We start from the raw sequence: 15,572 nt of genomic DNA on the forward strand, positions 1-15,572 counted from the left end.
CGTTTTGTCTATATGCTTGGAAATTATAGTCCATCAGAAACAAAGACCATAAAATATACTAAAAACAATGAACAATGTTTACTTCTTAATTGGCTGGAATTGGCCATAAGAACAGAGATGAAAGACCTTCACTATAAGGGAGGACACAAAACCCCCCCGGAACATATTTATTAAAATTGTTTATTTATTCACACGTTTAATTTTCAGTCATCTTCAAAGTACTCTGTTTGATGCAGTACACCTATTGAGGTGATTTTCCCACTGCTCAAAACAGTTTGAACTTGCTAATTTTGATGCCTTTTAGTGCTTGTGCCGTTTTTTGTTTCACCTTTTCCACATCAGCAATACACTGTCCTTTGAGGACTTTTTTCATCCGAGGAAACAAAAAAAGGTCACTTGGAGGAAGAACTGGTGAACAGGGAAGATGGGGCACAGGCTTCATGGCATTTTTGGTCAAAAACTGCTGAACACTCAGCACAGTGTGGGCAGGTGCATTGTCATGGTGAAAAACCAGTCATGGGTTTGGCACAACTTGGGATGTTTCTTCTGCAAATGGTGACGAAACCATCTCAAAACTTCCAGATTAAACTTTGGTTGACCATTTTGGGTCTCCCTTCATATATATCCTTTTCATTATATTTGGGTGTTTAATTATGTGAATGGGGGAATAAAATACACTCACATACTCACTTTTGCTTATACATACATACAGAAAGTCTAGAAAGATACACAAGAAACTAATATTAATGGTTACCTACAGAGGGCAAGAGTTAGGTAAAAAAGAGCAGGAGGGAACTTTTCAGTGTTTACCCTTCTGTGGCATAGTATGTCATCTCGTCAAACATCTTCAAATGAAAAAAATATTAAAATTATACTTAATACACAGAATTTCAATGAGGGTTTAAATCACTCTGCCTAGTTATCTAATAATTATGAAAAAACTGTATCTACAAATGTCTGATTTTTATATTAGAAGACCTGTCACTATTATGTACATAATACTTTCTGTACAACTGATTCACAAGATGCTAAAAACATTAACAATCAGAATCACAGGGTTTCATTTCTTTATCACTTTACTGCTTTTCACATCTCTTTTGGTCCTCATGAGCTGATAAGAATGACTCTCACAGAAATAATTTCCACAAATATAAGTATTTTATGGTATCAAATATAAACACTTCATACTCTTCAGTAATATTTCACGTTATGCACAAATACCAAAACTAATTACCTAATATTAAAAAAAATCTGAATTTAAAGATTTTAATGCCTAAAAGGTAAAAAGAGCCTTATAATCTATATGGTCCACATTCCTTAATTTACTGATGGACATGATTAGTTGGACAGTTAGAATCAGAACAGAATTTTCAGACCAATATTTTAGCTTATTCATAGAAAAAACAATTTCTGGAGTAACAGTGAGAAATCCAAGACTTGCAATCAAATCACACCCTCAGCCTAACTTCAACCAATCAGCAACATGGTTTGTGGCGTAAGTAAATGCTTTGAAATCACAGACAAGCATGGTGTCAAATTCTAGTTTTTTCCACTTTTTCTAGAGTTGCAGACATTCTAGCAATATTCTTAAAAAAAAAAAAATGTTATTCTATGAAAATAAACCTTTAAACATTTTCTATACATCTCTCTGCTTCCTAGCATAGTGTTTCTCAATATCAGCACTATGACATTCTGGATATTTCTTTACTGTTGGGGGGCTGTCCTGTGTACTTTAGGGTGTTAAGCAATATCTCTGATTTCTACCTACAAAATGCCAGTGGCAGCTCCTCTATCCCAGTCATGTCAATCAAAAATGTCTCAAATGTGCCTTTAGGGAGAAAACCATCTACAGTTCAGAACCACTGTTCTGGTGAGAAAAAAAAAATAGCATTTTTTTCTTTTGAAATAATTATAGAACTGAACTTTTAATAACTAAGTCTGACAAGATTTGCTTTGTATAGAGTTTTATTTTGTGGGGGAGAGAGGAAAGTAAGGTTACCAGTAGTAAATACCAGTGAATTACAATTACAGCTTAGAAAGTTTTAACAAATGTGGAAGTTAAATCATTTGTTCCCCAGCTTCTCTTTTTTCTCTCTTCTCTTTCCTCCCTTTTCTATAATTATCCATAGCACAGAACTAAATATTCTTTGTAACATAAAACATGTTCATGGTATTTATCACAATTCAGTTATATGTTTGTTTAAATAATTACTTGTTTAAGGTTTATCTTTCATCTCTACACCCCACAGTTTGTGAGATCTTTGAAAGTAGTGGTCAAGTCGGGTTCATATATCTCTATGTAAGTGAGACCTAGAACACTGCCAGGAGCACACTTAATAAAATTTTGTTGAACAAGTCAAACCAATAAAACCTATCTTTCTATTATTTAAAAGTGACGAAGTCACTGTTGATAGCTGCAAAATATGAGAAATAACCTGATGCTACTACATAGGAGAACGGTTTAACAGACTACAATACATTCTAAAGTAAAAGAATGAGGACTGTCTCTAAGAACTGATATGCTTTCTAGAACACACTGCTATATTCTGCTAAGTGAAAGAGTACCCTTGTGTAGTTCCTTCCCACAATATACCTATGTGACTACTTCTGATTATAAGGAGATATGTGGCTCCTGTCTTACTTTCAAGGGGTGGAATGAAGGCAGGAAGAGGAATGAGGTGGTAGGAATTAGGAGGAAATGATACTTCTTTGAGTATACATTTTGAATAGCTCTGACTCTTAAATCGTAGTGAGTTTTACATACCTAAAAAATAAATAAGGTATGCAAAAAATAAATAAAAAATAAATATTGGCCCTCCATATTCATGGGTTCTGCATCGTGATTCAACCAACTGGGGATTGAAAATATTTGAGGTAAGGGGAAAGAATGATTGCACCTGTACTAAACAAATATGTAGTCTTTTTTTTCCTGTCAGTATTCCCTAAACAATACAGTATAACAACTGTTTACAGAACATTTACACTGTACTTGGTATTATAATAATCTAGAGCTGACAAAGTATATGGGACGATATACATAGGTTACATACAAATATTATACTATATCAGGGACTTGAATATCCATGGATTTTAGTATCCAATGGAGGAGCCTGGAATCAATCACCCAAAGACACTGAGGGAAGACTGTAATTAAAACCAACAAAGGTATGAGGGGTACTGAAAATGAAAAGACTGTAATAACAAAGGAATAACATTACCCCCTTGAAGGGTACGGGGAAGAAAAGAACTAATCTAAGTAACTTTGAAAAATAATATTTTGGTCAGGCTCGGTGGCTCAGCCTGTAATTCCAGCACTCCAGGAGGTCAAGGCGAGTAGATTGCCTCTGCCCATGGGTTCAAGACCAGCCCGGGCAACTTGGTGAGACCTCGTCTCTACAATACATCAAAAAGGGGCCGGGGGTGGTAGCACATGCCTATAGTTCCAGTTACTTGGAAGGCTGAGGCGAAAGGATCGGAGGAGCCCAGCAGGTCGACGCTGGGGTGGCCTCGAGTGTGCCACTGCACTCCAGCCTGGGTGACAGAGTGAGACTCCAACTCAAGAAAAAGAAAAAGAAAAATAATATTCTGAATGGATAACATACAAGTAAAGACAAAAATAAATGAATATAAATGCTGTGCTCTACTTAGTAAATTTGCTTCTCACAGTGGTAAAATTTTAGCAATTCTAAATCTAATGGGATAACAAGATTGAACAGTTCATTATATTACAGAACATGAAAGTCAGATTTCTCATTGTTTAGAGAAAGAAGTTACAAATAAAGAAGACTGAAATGAACCCCGTGGTGTTATACTAGAATCATAAATAAACACACAGTTTTTAATATATACACATAGAAAGTCACCTATAAGTGTAGGAATAGTCAGGCAGGGGTTAGACATACACAGAGGGTCCCCTGAAAAGGTATGCACTTTAAGAAGGGAAAAAACTGCAATAAAATTGCACTCCTCAATATATACCAATAACAAAAGTTGAATACAAGTCATGTTTGATTTCTGCAATTACAAGAGGTACTCAAAGTGGTTACCATCAGTGTCCAGATACTTCTGATTACAGAGAACATCTCTTAACATTGCTAAAAATGTGTATACATTTTTTTGACACCTCCAGTATTTCCCAACTCCATCTGCTAAGAGGGCCTAGAAGCAATAACACCCCAGTGACAATAAATATACACAGCACTTAAGATTCTGAGTTCTAAACATCTTTTCCCAATTGCAAGAGCCAGGACTCTATTGAATCGTTGATTCTAGAGCTGAAGCAGGGCAAATTCAAAATGAGCCTGGAACACTTTGAGATTCTGGAAAGTGTAGAGATACTTAAAAAAGGATGAGAGCTTGTCAAGGACACAAGACCAAAACTGAAATAACGTGGACAACAGAATAAATAATTATAGCATCATAGAATAAAATATTCGTGAATATAGATATAAACAAGTGAATGAATAAATAAATAAATTGGAAAGAAGAATTTCAGTTAATAAACATAAGGAAAGAGAGGAACAGAAAGTCACCATCAGTAATGACTGTCACCAACAAGATCCACTGATAGATACTAAAATTGAGGACAGTGGGAGAATTTGAGGAGAAACAGAGTATTGCATAATCTTAAAATATCTCCCCAAAGATGCTTTATTAACTGAAAAAAAAAAAACAAAAAAAAAACTAGCAACTTCATAGTGGAGGAAACTGAAGTGATCAAGGTTAACATCATCAGCATTAAGACATATCAATATTATGAATTCCTGACACGATACATTGAAAAGGACACAACACTATTTTAGAGATATTCTACCAAAAAAAAAGCACAAATTCATGCAAACCATAAGAAAATATCAGAAAAAATAAACTGAGAGACATTTAACAAAATCAACTAATAAGTATCCTTCAAAAGCAGCAAGAAAATGAAAGATAAGGAGAGAATGAGGAACTGTCACAGACTGGAGAAGACTAAAACATAACAACTAAATGCATACTAAATACAATGTGAAATCTTGGGTCACATCCTGAAACAGAAAAAGGATATTAATGGGAAAACTGATGCAATTCAAGTAAAGTCTGTAGTTTAGCTAACAGTATTATACCCGTGTTAATTCTGCTTTTGATAACTATACTATGGGTAGGTAAGATTAAGGGAAGCAGAATGAAAGGTAAAGGAATCAGTCTGTAAAATCTTTGCCACTTTTCTCTAGGTTTACAATCAGTGCAAAATAAAAAACTGACAGTTCATTTTTATTAATGAAAACCTAGGCCAAAAAAAAAAAAAAAAGTTCTATTTGCTGATCAGTCTGAAGCAGGTTATTCCTTTAAAACAGGTTATTGCTTTAAAGGAATATCATGACCCTTTAACATATGGGAAAAATTTATCAATACAGAAATGCATTTTATCTTTTTAAACCTTAATAAATAATTTTATATCAGATTAGTTCAAATTAAGTTTTATATCTACATTACACCCTACAAAGCTTGAGTACAATTGAAGTACCAATTCATAAATACTTCCATGAGGAAGATGACAATTAGTATCTTTGACATTCTATTTGAGAACAATTTAAAACCTAATTTTTCCAAAGTCAAAGAAGTCAGTAAACCTCAAAACAAAATGAAACACAATACTACAAATCTCAAGTAGAGTTATAAATAAAAGACATTCTTCTCAATAGGCACAAGGACTTCACTATAATTATTGTAAAGTCCTTTCTAGACTTAATGCCTGCAGTATCCTGTAAAAATGCTCTTTTTTTTTTTTTTTTTTTTTTGAGTTGGAGTGTCACTCTTGTCATCCAGGCTGGAATGCAATGGCGTGTTCACGGCCACTGCAGCCTCGAACTGCTAGACTCAGGCTATCCTTCCACCTCAGTCTTCCAAGTAGCTGGAACTACAGATGCACGCCACCATGCCCAGCTAAACACTCTCTTTTAAAAATACTTACTGCTTGGTTTTCCATGCGAGCAAAGATAACATTTAGCATCTGAGTAAGAGTAGCTTTGGCTGTTGTCTGATTGATGAGATTTTTGCTTGCTAGATAGATATTGTAACATGTTCTCACAGCTTGCAGAACAGTTCCTTCATGAATTTCTATGTGCTGTGATGTTACTGCAGTAAGTAGAGCCTTTAAAAAAAAAAGAAGACAAACTTAAAGCGATTTTCTGCATCTAGAGTTTCAACACAAAAATATGAGTATTTTCACATTGGAATTAAAACTTTCAGAAAAAATTATCACTTTCAGGTAGAATATAAAGAATTTCTACCTGCCTTGAATATATCATCAACTGTTAAAATATTAGACATTTTCCTCTTTCTAGCAGTAGTTTCCATATTATCTTCCCAACCTCAGAACTAAGAAACCATCAGACTAATTTGTTTCAACCAAAGTTTCATTTAAATAGAAATATGATTTTAGTTTTCAGAAAAGGAACAGTATTACAGCTGTCACAGCAGAGTACAGATAGGTCTCATATGTCTGCTGAAATAGTCAACTTTAAAGGCTACACAACACGTCTTCTTCAGCTCCAAATTTTTGAGATCTTTTTTACAGACTGAATTCAATTGTGCTATTGTTATTGATGGGGATGTTTATAAATGTTTTAGAACAAAGCATTTAAAATAACCTTAAAATGAATCCTTCAATAAAGTGAACAACTTTTCACAAATTAGGTTACTTGCAATTTCTCAAGAGCAATAAATAATATCTTTTGTCCTCTTTATGTTGTATGCTATGCAGAGTCAGCATTAATGAGTATATCCCAATTAAACCATAAATGACATGAAGCTGTAAATGACAGACCAAAATAATTTAATAGGGTTTTTTAGAATAAAGATATTATATGACTTGTGAAGTAAATACAGCTATAAAACTGAAAGGCTCCAAAGGGGTTATATTCACACATGAAAGAAAACTTTACACAGCAAAAAAGATTTCAAAAATATTACGCTATAGTACTTGAGAAGTTTACTGATATATAAACATACTATCACTATCATTAGCAATAACATTAAAAACTCAGTATTTGCAACCGAATGAAAACATGACTAGTTGTTCTCTAAAGGAGTTCAACCAACCAGGTACATGGTAGCATAAACCCAGGATAGTTTTTGCTGAATGGGCTCAGTGGTTGAATAGGTACAAGGGAATCATGAAAACTAGTAAACAAGTGGTCTACAAGGTAATCCAGGGATTGAGAGAGCAGGCTATAAAGGGTTCAAAAGTACAGAAAACACTGGGAGTAACAGCTTTAAGAACCACCCTAAAGCTTGAAGAATAAAATAGATCTTAAAAACATTCCAGAAATGGAAAAACTCAGGAAGACTCTGGGACCTGTGCCTAAAGTGAGACCTTCAAAAGAAGAGATATGGGAATACAATCTTCTTCTAATAAACTCTTAGAATATTGAGTCTAAAAAGCACCTACATGACTCTAGTGTAGCTGGAACGCATGTAAAATGATCCTTCCTAATATTTTCAAAGCAAAAGGCATCTGATTTTTAAAAATACAGTGTAATAACAAATTAACTTTATATTTTCAGTTACCTTTATTATCTGCAGCTGAACTCCTTCATCTGTCTGAGGACCTTGGAAACAGCCACATATTGTTTCAATAATTCTATCAATTAATTTTTTGCCTGGTGTTGTACTATCTGGAGCACTGCCTGTCAAGTGCCCATAAGCAATAAGTTTCTAAAATGGAGGAAGAAAACAAAGATCCTAAGTAAGCTAAGCAATATGTATGCTAATTAAGTATGCATTAAAATTAGAATATACAACTGAATACACATTAAAATTTTTACATAAAACATCAAGGCACTATCAAAGTCAAAACCATCTCAATTTTTTCTGTAGAAAGTTTAGCTATAAACATGTAAAATTATTTACACTTGTAATAATCACAAAAACAGAACAATGACCACAACAAAACCATCACGCAGCACTTTAAGAAAGCCAGAGAACCTGTCTCTGAGGAGTTAAGAGTTAGAATTGCTTACTGCTTTCTATCTAAACAAGATTTTATTGATACTTTTGTAGAAACTATCTTCAGGCTTTTAAATAACCCCATATCTCTTTCCAAATTAGATCTATCGAAATGCAGAAAACGTGGCTGGGCACAGTGGCTCACACCTATAAACCCAGCACTTTGGGAGACCAAGGTGGGAAGATTGCTTGAGCCCAGTAGTTTGAGACCTGCCTAGGCAACATTGCAAGACCTTGTCTCTACAAAAAAAAATCCAAAATTAGCCAGGCATGGTGGTACATGCCTGTAGTTCTAGCTACTTGGGAGGCTGGGGTGAAAGGACTGCCTGAGCCCAGGAGGTCAAGGCTGCAATAAGCCATGATCATGCCACTACACTCTAGCCTGAGTGATAGAATAAGAACCCAACTCAAAAAAAAAAAAAAAAAAAGAAAAAAAAATCAGAGTGGATTGCCCGAGCTCACGAGTTTGAGACCCGCCTGGGCAGGCAAGACCTCATCTCTACAATAAAATCAAAAAATTAGCCGGGCATGGTAGCGCGCGCCTGTAGTTCCAGCTACTCGGAAGGCTAAGGTGGAAGGATCGCCAGAGCCCAGCAGGTCAAGGCTGCGGGCCACTCCACTCCACTCTGGCCAATAGAGTGAGACTCCAACTCAAAAAAAAAAAAAAAAAAGAAAAATCAGAAAACCTGTACACTAACTGTAATAAAGTACAGATTTGTTTATTCATCATTACCATTATAGTCTGGAGGGAAGGCTTTAGAGATTATAATTCTAACTTTCCAGGAAAAACACAATCACAAATCAGATGATCTTATCTTTACCATATCTTAAGGACAAGTCATATAGTCTTCTCCTAGCCAATAAATTGTTATTTGAATACATGTAATCCCCAAACACCTGTAAAGAGAAGTACCCTTCTATCTGGAGGCTTGTCTTATAAATACCTAAAAGCATTCTCTGTGTGTGCGTGAAACAGGATAAAAGAGTTCAGGAATTTTTCTGACACAATTGAATGCTATAGCTAAAGTTCAGAAGTTAAATACTAAGCTGTCAATATTACCCTATTGCTCTATATAAAACAGCAGGCATTTAGTAAAAATCATTTGCAAATGATGATGTACATAAAGTGAACAGGAGATTAAAAGCATTACAGCTACTGCATTTCAATGACAGAAAGAAACCAATCAACACTTTCATTACTGGGAACCTGAGGAAAGATTTTTGTGTCCCACTAAGCTAAGGACTGTTACTATTAATAACTCAGAAACATCTTTTTGAAACTATTATCATCTATACTGAATATAAGCAACCATTTGATTTCTTACCACAAAAAATATTCAAGGCTTTTATGGAAATGTTTGAATCATCAATTTGTGAATTATGTTTTAGAAACACATCCAAAATAAACAGTTTTTAAAGAATGCTATTTTGCACATACCTGTAAACAGTCTAGAGATGTACTAACTATGCGAGGACATTTGGACTGGCATGCCAATTCAAAGGGTAAGAAGTACTTGTCTGCTTCAATAAAATTTGTCTTTGACTTCACTGGTGGAAGGGTGCTTGAACCAGCTTTTACTTCTCCATGAGGAGGGCTAAATGAAAGAGTCTGATTAGAATATATATTTTCTAGGATAAACTCACACAGAAACACCGAATTTCAATTCTAAACGAAATCCTGCTAAACCAATCTTCCACCTTCCCATATTTAATGAGGAAACCAAAGCCCAGAGAGGATAAGGAGTTTGCCAAAAGGTCAAAAGCTAGTGGTCAGAGCTGTGACTAAACACAGAACATTAAATTCTCGTCTGCAAAAAACTGAAAAAAACTGAAAGATCTCAAGGTGTTTCCATTATAAAATTACTGCCACTTAATAAATTTGGTATTGTAACTGCTTAAAAAACAATGAGCTTTCTGTTTGTCCTTAAGTCAAACCGCATTTTTTTGAGTTATTCAATATTGTCCTAAAGAGGCTAACTCTAGCAAAGAAACCTACTAATTTTTCCAAATATAAAACAAAGTTTTTAAGACTTTAAGGCACAAGGAATCTGAGAAATACCTTTATATATATGTGCGTGTTTATGTGAGATCTTTTGTATTGTAAGTATGCTTACAATTATATTTCTTAAAAACTATTAAAAATTGCTTATACTATAAAGATCTCACATGCAGAAAATTTGCCACACTAAAATGTAAATGTATTATTATTTCAGCCAAGATTGACAAGTTTACAAATTATTTTTATTAAAGAAAAGAAATCTTACAAACCTCTGTTTTTCAGTTTCTGCTTTTATTTCCTCTGATGGGGGGAAAAAAACATACATTAGAAAACCTGACAATAGAAAGATGATTAAGTAATTTGATTATAGATTTCATAAGCTCATTTGGAACTTCTACAAAAAGGTGGGAAGAATGTAAATTCAACAGAAAAATAGGTGTTAAAAGTCTGTTTCATCTAAATTTTATAATTTACACAAATAATTATAAAACTGCATGAAGAATGTACATTAACAACTATAATACGCAAAATTAGATTACTAATTACCAAAGCATTTCCTTTTCTCAAAACACTTCCTTTTCTGTCAAGTAACTACTTACATTAAACAGAAGCATTAATATTAAAAACAGAATACTGTGTATGCTATGTTAAAGTCACAAAAAATGTTGACAGGAAAACAATACAAAACACCTCAATGTACCACCCTTGTGACTATCTCAGGGTGACTGTCAGACAAGAACTATAATTTCTTGAATATGTTAATATATGTGTTGCTATTTAACCAATTTCCTTATATACAGCTATATAAGGCAATAAAATACACATGCCCAATTTAATGGGGAATTTTCCCCTTTCAACATTTATAAAGTATAAGATAAATTAGATAAATCCTATCTGTAATAAAAGATTCTTAAATTTAATCAATAATCTGGTTAATTGACTGAACTTGCTTGAAATTTGGAAGAAAAGTCTTCAAGTATAATGTGCCAAATGCTGTTACATTTTACCTGTAACTAACATATTTAAGCCTCACAACAATCCTATGAGGTACATACCATGACCTATGAGGTATGTACCATGACACCTTCATTTTAAAGATTGGAAAATTTAGGCAGAGAGTTTAAATAACTTCTCCAAGGGCTGCCATGACTTGGGTATGTGGCTAATCAGGCTTCAACAGGTTTCAATACCAGGTAGTTTAACTCCAGATCCTGGTTTATTAACTACTCTACCATATAGGTGTCTTTAAGAATATTAAACAAACTGTGTTAAATGTGGGTATTATAAATAACTACTGGCCTATAAATTTAATAATTATTAAAAACAATAACTTTTGAGCACCTTTCATGTACCAGAGACTATATTAAACTCTTTATAAGGAGATGTTGCCAAATCACCTTGCTATGCAATTTAGTCATACAATATATACAATTTATTCATTATCTATTGTGTGTGAGGCACTTGATGTTAAGTATGTCAGTCTAGTTCTCTATGAACCAAAGCACTTTCAATTTCATCAGTGGTAGGAGTAGAATGATGATAATGTAAAAATATTTCTACAGCTATTTAAACTACTGCTTAATAAAGGTTTATAATGAATTTAAGACCTGCATATCAAATACTAACATTGCACAGTACACTGATACATACAATTAAAAGTAATTTAAATCACTTTTAAAAATATTTATGGACAAGGAGGGAATGCTGTATTGACTGTCCTAAATCTTTAAAACAGTATTTTTCATTATAAAATATTATCATTATTTAAAAAGCTGAAATACTACTAAAAATCAGGTAAGGCAGAAAAAGATGCAAGGTGAGGTGGGGAAGAAATAGTAGTTTTTGTATAAGGTGAATTTCCATTTATAAGATGATTAGGAAATAGGTATTCTGATTAAATAAATCATATGTTAACTTGGAATATCAGGAAGTGAAACACTTTAAAGAGCACTTACGTTTTGATATTAACTATCACTAAATAACTGTGACCATAAGAAATAACCCTAACTTTGCTATTACATGACTGTAAAGGTCCCTTGTAGCCCAAAACATGAATGAACAGAAGCCCACCATGTGTTTGTGTATGCCCCATGAATTCAAAAATGGTTTTTAACAGTTGAACATTTACAACTGACTTGATAGGAAACACTAACTTTGAACCCCAATGAAGAGAAATGTTATTCCCCCTCTAAAAGAATTTCATTCTTCTCATTAGGAAACCAGGATTATAAAACTTTTACTCAGTTATCATTTTAAATTTTGCCAATTAAAAATGTGTTAAATTTGTTTTCTCTTATTATTTAAGTACCTGCATAATATCCTTGATTTTTTCCTCTTAGCTCAAATAGCCCTTTACAAAAAAGGTCTGCTGACCCTTGTACTATATAACAATATGGTTCAAAGGACCTTACAGACCTTAAGAGTTATCTTATTCTATTATTCCATTATTTTTGATGCCTTTATTTAAACAGTCTAATAAAACTTATTCAATACAATTTATGTTAAATGTCATGTTTCCATGCTAACCTTGATAGTGTGTTAATTTCCATCCTTCTTTTTTTCCTTTTCCCTTTCCTTAATTTTCCTTTGCTTCGTCTGCTTCTATCTTAATATTATAAGTCACATGACAAGGAGGCAAGCGCTGTTCAAACTACTCTTGATAAATTTTTTACAAAGAAATAAAATAACTCTCAATGTTTCTAATGTTTTAAATTACAGTGTACAAAATAAAAGTTTTACTATTTTTTCATTTCCCAGTATATCTAAAATCCACAGTAAGAGTTTTTAATGTTTTCACCAAAAATTTTAAAGGCCACAAACAATATAATTAAATCATTGTTCTGACTATTAAGATAGCTCACATGTTTTCAGCTTGCATGGTTATTGCTACAGTCTTGTAAAATGCCTATAATTTTACAGTCCCATGAAGATTGCCTCTATTCATCTTAAAATATTTCCTTTCAAATGCATTCCACATTGCTTAAACTGAAAGTTACCATCATTAAAAAGTAAACAAAATTTTTAAAACAAGGGGCAATGGAGGGAGGTAGACAGAAAAAGTACTTATCAAAATACTGACAGTAACAATATTATAAGTCACAGTATTTTAAAACAAACTGAAAACTTTGAAGGACATGCAATACTACTTTATATCTGCACAGCAACAGACAGTACTTTAAACATTTTTCCATATATTATATAATTTTATTCTCTGTAAAATGAGAATTCCTCATTTTACAGATGAAGAAACAAGGTCAGACATCTGATAAGTATTGATTCCAGCAATTAGCTTCTCTAGTCTTTTTTTTTTTTTTTTTTTTTTTTTTTTAAATGGAGTTTCACTCTGTCACCCAGGCTGGAGTAGAGTAGCATGCTCATGCCCACCCCAGTGTCAACCTCCTGGGCTCCGGCAATCCTTCCACCTCAGCCTTCCGAGTAGACAGAACTACAGGTGTGCACTACCGCACCCGGCTAATTTTTTGATTTATTGTAGAGATGTGGTCTCACCATGTTGCCCAGGTTGGTCTCGAACGCGCAGGCTCAGGCAATCCTCTCACCTTGGCTGCCCAAAGTGATAGGATTACAAGCTTAAGCCACTGTGCCTGGTCTGTAGTCTTAAACTACTGCATTACCCACTACATTGTGCTACAATTAAGTAAACTTCTATTAACTAGTGCAAATGAACTGGAAAAAAAAATCATTCTACAGTTATCAGGGTAAACATATTATAGTAATTCCCCCTTATCTGCAGGGGGATACGTTCCAGGACCCCCAGTGGAAGCCTGAAGCCTTGGACAGTATCAAACCAGATTGCTATCAATTTGAACATGTTTCTGTTCATATCTTCCACCCAAAATTTAATGCCTTTTCTATCTTAACTAAGCATTTATTACACACTGTGGCCATAAAATTTGTAGTTTGAGGTTCAAAAGCAAAACTAACACGAATTTCTTTTTCCTTCTTTACAATTTCACATTCTTACCACAGATGATAGCAACCTCAACATATAATTTATTTTTTATTTTAAGTTGAAAACTTTCACCTTTTCACTTAAAGGAAGCACTTTACTGCTTCTCTTTGGTTTATCTGAATTGCCAGTATCACTACTCTTACACTTTGGGGTTGTTAAGTAAAATAAGGGTAACTTGATCACAAGCACTGTAATACAGAACAGTAGATCTGATAACCAAGATGGCAACTAAGTGACTAACAGGTGGGGAGCTTGCAGAGTATGAAGATGCAATACAAAAGAAATGATTTACATATGGGGTGGGAGAGGGCAAGATTTCATCACACTACTCAAAATGGCACACAATTTAAACCTTATGAATTGCTATTTACAGAATTTTCCATTTAATATTTCCAAACCAAGTCAAAACTGTTTATAAATCAGTATATGCAAACTATACCTGATCTCCCAAGTATATTAAACATTCCCCTTCATAATACTTTTTCCGTCAACTTGCTTATTATCAGGTCTCTTTTTTCCCTTTTATAAACCTCAAAATACTTACATACATTCAAAAAATTCCGTTATCTATACACTATGAATAATTCGTATCTATCTCTCATGGCATCAATTTTGTCTCACATATAGTACACTTTACAGAGTAACAGCAGCTACTCAATGCAAACTAAACTTGTAACTGAAGGAAAGACCTCAGTTAAATGAATAGTTTTTAAAACACATTAGAACTTACACATCCAAACTACTGTCTCCTTCAAAGCAGTAATTGTGAGAGTGTATGTATCAATTATCATAATACTACTGAGGCAGAGCAGGGACCTGTCTTGGGAGCCTGCCAGGGCACCCCAACATGAAAATACTGAAAAAATCTGGAGTACCTTCAAGGGGAAATTCTGGGTGCCTAGCTAGTCTTGAAAAGTAAATGAGGAACTCAATAGGCAAGACAGTACTAATTTAAACAACAGTGTCCCAAGCAAATTACAGTTACAAGGTGGTTTGGTTCCCTACAGAGCTAAGAGATAACATCTTAACATGTTTTGGGGTTGTTTTTTCAGAAAACCCAGGGCCTACCAGAAGGAAAAATGCAGATCACTGTCACATAGACTTCAGATAAGCAGGGACTGAGGATCAACTCTGACTGCAGTCTTTGGTCTAAATTCCTAAGGTACCTGGAAAGAATCATACCCATAAGTTAAACCTTAAGATTCCTTTCTTCTGATCCTAAATTTTTGGACAAGGCCTTGCTTCCTTAACTAATTACAAATCAAAGAATCTCTGAATTCACCTATGATCTCCAAGTCCCCACTTCAAGACATCCTGCCTTCTGGGGTCAAACCAATGTATAACCTACATGTGCTGATTTATAGTTTTGCCTGCTTGTAACTTCCGCTTTACTGAAATGTACACCCTTGTCTTCAAAAACTCTTGCTTGTAAGTCATTAGGAGTTCATGACTTTAGCATTAGCTGCCTTCTTCTCCTCACTTGGAGTCCTGTAATAAATGTCTCATTTTCTTTCACTGGAAGCTCCAGTGTCAAGGTTTGGCTTTTTCTGCGCACTGGGTTGGTGGATCCATGTTCAGTTCAGTAACATTGCTAGGATTCAAAACTATTTGTGGAAT

At 34.1% G+C, this 15,572-nt stretch overlaps 1 protein-coding gene across 1 annotated transcript in view; it reads right to left on the reverse strand.

The window, feature by feature from the left end:
* The window catches only part of LOC103255339 (brefeldin A-inhibited guanine nucleotide-exchange protein 1), a gene marked incomplete at its 3' end in the record, with an annotated part of 78,802 nt that overhangs the window by 38,266 nt on the left and 24,964 nt on the right, over window positions 1–15,572 (reverse strand). Inside the window, exons 2-5 of the mRNA XM_008053302.1 lie at window positions 10,255–10,285; window positions 9,425–9,581; window positions 7,549–7,695; window positions 5,951–6,130 (exon numbers count right to left, since the gene is read on the reverse strand). Coding sequence (XP_008051493.1) covers window positions 5,951–6,130; window positions 7,549–7,695; window positions 9,425–9,581; window positions 10,255–10,285 — 515 coding nt within the window. The remainder of the gene's footprint in view (window positions 1–5,950; window positions 6,131–7,548; window positions 7,696–9,424; window positions 9,582–10,254; window positions 10,286–15,572) is intronic.

This window comes from Carlito syrichta, unplaced genomic scaffold (assembly GCF_000164805.1).
Source record: "Carlito syrichta isolate Samal-C Ts95f unplaced genomic scaffold, Tarsius_syrichta-2.0.1 Scaffold288042, whole genome shotgun sequence".
NCBI classification, from domain to species: domain Eukaryota; kingdom Metazoa; phylum Chordata; class Mammalia; order Primates; family Tarsiidae; genus Carlito; species Carlito syrichta.